Raw genomic sequence first — 5,900 nt, 5'->3', positions numbered from 1 at the left:
TTCAACGGTATATGTAAAACTAATAACATTTTTTTTAAAATTTTTTGTTTGCAACTATATGTTTACATTTACAACTCAGACTTTTATAACGGCGCTATGTATGTTTAATGATATACATTAATTAACATGTAATCTACATATTACATATATCTGAGATAAAGCTACAAATACAAGTTATGTATGTTATATAATATACATAATTATTTTATTATTTGTCCAGAATAGTATTTTATTTCTCTTTATAATTATAACAAAACAATAAGTTAATTCAACAGTAAATACAAAACAAATAATATTTATTTTTAAATTTTATTTTTTTCAAATATATGTATACATGTACAAATCACAGTTTTTACAACGGCGCTATGTATGTTTTATGATATACATTACTAAATATACAATCTAGATAACAAACATTTGAGTAAAACGCCATAAAAACAGGTTATGTATGTTTGATAATATACATAACTGTATTTTATAATATACATAACTGTGTTAGTACTCTAGTATATTTCAAAGCATTAATGAAACTATACCAGCGTCTACATAAACATCACATATAAGAGAGAGAGAGAAAAAATAACACTGAAACTTAAATCGAAACAAAGTAAAATTTATTTCAATGAAAAAATAAAACACGAAAATATATCAGTTAATACTCTTCAAAAGTATAGCAAAACAATAAATTAGATCTCCTTTGAAAAAAAACTACATGAACGCCTATTGTGCCTTTCTTGGCCTTATCGTCCACAATGGTTTGTGCTTGAAGAAAGTGTTTCACTTGATTTCTTCTTCCGCCCCTTCTTCGATCTTCCTGGAGGTCTTTTGTAAATCGGTGGCAAAACTTCTTCCTCATCTACACTACTGGGAACATCCCAGTCTTTCTTTCTGGCATTGGAACGATTGAAACTTCATATATCTTCACCAATGTGTTTGGCAACAGTACTCTCCAAAATCTTTTACATGTTTAGACTTCAACACAGCTATAGCATGAGCACAAGGTATTTGATCTATTTGAAATCTCGCACAGTTGCATGTGTCACTTTCTAGATCAACAATGTATCTTCTCCCAAATTCATAAATCGAATATACATATGTTGAAGTAGCCTTCACCTGATTAATAAAAAATAAAAATTAAATCAATTAATTTTTTCGAAAAATATAAATTTAAATAAACTTCTTTTCAGTTAAACAAATACTACATATAAATGCATAATTTAACAAGTTAAAACTTATACATACTGTCATTCTCAAAGCTTTCACACCGTTGAAAGTTAGAATTTCTTCAAATCGACGACCCAAAGTGGTACTTGTATAAGAAGCTATTTCACTGTTCTTACAGTTTCAAGAATCAAATAATATTTGAACCTCTTCTAAGAATTCATATATTGGCAATCCTCGGGCCTCTACCAAACATCCATTAATACACTCAGCAATATTCGAGGTCATTATCCTACTTCTGTTTACCGGTGAATGACATCTACTCCACTTTTCATATCCAGCTTCTTGTATATATTGTTTCACTCTCAGATCAGTGTTTTCAATCTTTTCCATCAAATAGTCAAAATCATCTTTCCTATAAGTTTCAGCCATTGAATAATACAAATCATTGATACTTTCTTTGCTCTTATGAAAGTAACTACAAATATTTTTTCAAAGATGCCATATGCAAGCAAGATGTGGGACATTTGGATTACAATACTGACAGCTTTTATAATACTTTTGTTCCTATCAGATACAACACACATGTTTTGACGTTCATCGAATGCAACTTTGAACTGATTGAAAAATCATGTCCACAAATTATCATTCTCAGTATTTACAAACCCATACGCAAGCGGTAATATGCATCCTAAGTTACGTAAACACTATATTAGTAAAAGAACAACAATTTTTTTTAAAACAACTGGACAACATCTTTAAATATGTTAACATATACATAGATGTGTATGTTAACATATACATAGCTGGTGATATTTTCTTAAAATATACATAACTGGTGATATGATAATAAATACAATTTGGTGTGTGTTTTTTAAAAAAAAAATTAAAGAAAAATGTTCAGAAATTTTTTTCTTTAACAAAAACAACTTTTTAATGTGAAATACAATGTATGTTAAAAAAAACAACAAAGTATGATGATTTTTCACATACCTGCACCATCAAGGGTACTTGCTGAGACGAAAGTGCCTTGATATGGTCCACTTAAATGTGCCCCGTCAACAACAACAACGGGTCTGCAATACTCGAACCCCCTAATCATGGAATGCAACGCTATAAACAGATACATGAACCGATTATCCCATGATTTGTGCATTGCAACGTGTGAATTAGGATATACATTTTTTAACATATAAATGTTTCTCGGCATTTCTCTATAACCATCTGCAGGTCCACCTCTAAGCAACGATATGGCATGCTCCTTTGCACGCCATGCCTTCATATAATTTATATCCACACCATATACAACTTTCATTTCTTCGATGATGTCCCCGGGTGTGTACCTTCTCTTATGGTTAACTAGTTTTGGAGTCGTGAATTCACAAACAAAAGAAGTTGTCGCCAAAATATTCTACAGTACCCTGTTCCTCAAAGCGCATGTATGTTCAGGGTTAAATTTACGAATCATAAAAACATTTATTTTTTTGTAAGTAGATGCTTTCAAATTCCACTGACATTCCTCATTGTAACATCATAGGACATAGCTGAAATATAAAAAAAGTCATTCAAATGATTATAATTTGTATCATTTTATAAGTTTTAACGATTTGATTGTTACAAATCCATCATAATAAATATATTATAGACATGCATAAATTTTTTACATAGACAGCTATATACAATCTAATAATTCATGTAATTAATATTAAAAATAAAGTATGTACATTATGGATTTAATAACACATCTAAAGCATATTACCAATTGTGTATATTTTTAGATATACATAACTGTTGTCCATTACCTCATCTTCTCACATCTACATTTTAAAACATATACAAAGCACAAAAGATGTATATGTAGTTGACATAACAGAATTAATCTAACAAAATAAATTAACCAGTTGTATCGTAGGTATACACTTACTTTTCAATAATAAAGCTATAAAAAAAAAGTTAAATCACATACACTATGTTGCATAAATATACATAACTTAAAAACAGTTCTTCCAAAGACTACACTGATAATGTATTTTTCGATTTTTGTTTAGCAAAAAAAAAAAAAAGCAAATGTTCATTCAACTATATATAACATTGTTATTAAAAAAAAAAATTTATAACATTCAAGATTTGATATATCAATAGTGCCCAGTATAAAAATATATGAATCACCTTTTTTTGTCTGATCTTTTTGCTCTAACATTGAATCCATTAGTCACCTTATATTTCGACATCACTGAAACGAGCGTCTGTTTATCCTTATACATCTGTTTTACCTTAACATCAATACTATTGCTATCACATATCAAGTTATATATTTCAACCTCCGAGACATACAAAGCATATTGATTTTGTGTCTCAACTACAGATAGAGCCATAGCATCAGATTCAACACCTTTCAGGCAAACAACAGCTCATGTTTCTCTATCAAATATTATGTCTTCTTGACATTTATCTGTAGTTGAAATACACAACGGATACATCACGAACGACGATTGTGTTTTCTTCAACTCTACATACAATCGTACGTTATTATCGTTACGGATATGAAAAGGTGAATCATTGCCGTCGACAACATAACGTACATCAATATTTTTCCGAGCTTCGTCAATGTTTAGTTCATCAACAATCGATGAAATCAACCTCACATAATTTACTGATTCAGCTAAAACAATTCCTTCACTTTTATAATCCACATATTCTGTTTGGGATCTCCATTTACCCGAGTACCTCAAAAGAATAGCAATATTCATCTTCAATAATTCGAAATAATTTGCTCTCTTCAGTAAACAACAACAAACAGATCTGAAATTGTATTTGATTTATGGTTTTGCTTCAGATTTGCGTTTGTATGTATTTGTGATATTCAAATTTGAAAATTTCGTTGATATTACATGATTTAAGGGAAGCAGTAATCCACGTATTTAATTAGTTGCGCTATTTACTTCAATTAACATTGGATATCATTAACTTCCTTTTTTAAGGACTCTAACAAATTCCAATATACATAAGTTGTTATGTATATGTCGTTTAACGAATGTATATTAATAGGAAGAGAGACAAAACTAATTAAAAAAGATGGGATGTAGTGTAATTAGTTTTAAAAGGTTGGTATTTATGAAATTTGCACTAAAATCTTCCCTTATCCTAGGCCAACATAATATAATAAGCTAATAATTGGCTCAGCAATAATCAGTGATCAAATCTCTCTTAATTAATGACGTCCTTTTGAAGAGTAGTTTTTGACTGTTATAGCGAAATGTTCTTATTAAGAATGTACTAATATACATAACAAATAAAAATCGATTTCAAGAAAAACTTGGATCCCATAATATTAATATTGTTATAGATGTTGGTTATTATAGAATGATTCAACCTTATAATTCTGTCAAAAATACTGACTTATCAACTCTGATAAAGCAGTAATATAATGATAGAGTATATGAAAGAAATGGACAAGCTAGGAATGGTTATATTTGAGATATTGGCACATGTATTAGGCATTGAAGAAGAGCACTTCTTCAACAAGAACTTTGAAGAAAAAGAGGCAGCTTACTTTAGGATAAGTAGATATCCTCCCTGCCCTCTCCCAGAGAAGATTGTTGAGATAGGGATCCATTCAGACTCACAAACTTTAACCATATTGCATCAAGACCAAGTTGGTGGCCTTCAAGTCCTCAAGGATGATAAGCAATGGGCTGGAGTTCGACCTATTCCCAATTCATTTGTCATCAATATTGGTGGCAACCTTGAGGTCACATTCTCTCTCTTTACATTTACTCTTTTACATTTAAACAAAAAAATATTAGCGATAGATAGATTCTATAGCTAAACAGCTTGTCACCAATCTTATTAATCAACAAATTAGCGACAAGTTATAATTAATAGTTTAAGCTACGAGAAATTCGATAATGAATTAGTGAAACAATTCGTAATTAATTTCAATCTTTTGTAGTAATTTACTCTTTATCCCACACAAAATGGATCACAAATTAAAAAACGATCCCATCGCCACATGATAAGGCTCTTCTCTTAAATTCAACATGTTTAATGTGATGGAAGTTATTTAAAAAAATATATATTTTTTGATAAAAAATTGAATTTTTGGTTACCATGATTAAGGAAAATAGTTTGTAAAGCATTAAAAGTAAAAAATGACTTCCCTCACTCACTCGTGGACACAAGTCGTTTTCCTTGCCACTACTTTTAACTTCACGGGTCAATTTCTTTTCTTCAACTGAACATCTAGACAATAATATTAGTCTTTATTATCCAAAAAAGAAAATTTCAAAGCACTATCTAATTTTTTAGTACTATTTTAATCTTTAATACTTTAAGTTACCAATCAAACATCAGAGAATAAATATCTTTTTTTAGAAAAGTAATTATTCATGAAAAATGACTTTCATCGTATTAAAGCTAACTTTCTTCACTTATGGACAGATGCCATTTTCCTAGCAACTATCTTAATTTTATTTTCTTAAACAGTCCAACTAATTGTTAGACATTATTAATAATTTTAAGGACTCAATTATTTCAAACTATTTGATTTGTTAAAATTATTATTAACTTTAGTATATTAATTTTCTGGCATTATATTAATTCACCAACCAAACGTGAGAGAATAAGCATATCTTTGAGAAAAATAACTTCCCTCGTGTCAAATACCACGTGATTATAGTTTTGAATAGTTATGATAAATCAAACCTATGTATTTTTGTTTTACTGGCTTAGACAAATGG

At 29.4% G+C, this 5,900-nt stretch overlaps 1 protein-coding gene across 2 annotated transcripts; it reads right to left on the bottom strand.

Annotated features, from left to right (window-relative positions):
* Window positions 1-698: 698 nt before the first annotated feature.
* Window positions 699-5,078, bottom strand: LOC107853253. Of its 2 annotated transcripts, XM_047394288.1 has the most exons (3): window positions 4,715-5,078; window positions 2,155-2,582; window positions 699-1,113 (listed from the first exon to the last, which is right to left on the bottom strand). In XM_047394288.1, the coding sequence occupies exons 2-3, from the start codon at window positions 2,474-2,476 to the stop codon at window positions 1,076-1,078; spliced, it is 360 nt and encodes a 119-aa protein (XP_047250244.1). In that variant the 5' UTR covers window positions 2,477-2,582; window positions 4,715-5,078; the 3' UTR covers window positions 699-1,075. The 2 variants fall into 2 exon arrangements, 1 of the variants encoding a protein (XP_047250244.1); XR_001669711.2 differs by lacking the exon at window positions 699-1,113 and having other exon boundaries at window positions 2,577-2,705.
* Window positions 5,079-5,900: the final 822 nt, after the last annotated feature.

The sequence above is a fragment of the Capsicum annuum genome, chromosome 1 (genome assembly GCF_002878395.1).
Source record: "Capsicum annuum cultivar UCD-10X-F1 chromosome 1, UCD10Xv1.1, whole genome shotgun sequence".
NCBI classification, from domain to species: domain Eukaryota; kingdom Viridiplantae; phylum Streptophyta; class Magnoliopsida; order Solanales; family Solanaceae; genus Capsicum; species Capsicum annuum.
This window is presented reverse-complemented; position numbering and strand designations above follow the sequence as displayed.

Coding starts and splice junctions, on each gene's coding strand:
- LOC107853253 (XM_047394288.1), bottom strand. CDS start 2,476: ATGAAAGTTGTATATGGTGTGGATATAAATTATATGAAGGCATGGCGT. Junction 1,114..2,154: donor AAGTACCCTTGATGGTGCAG/GTATGTGAAAAA, acceptor TTTATTAATCAG/GTGAAGGCTACTTCAACATA.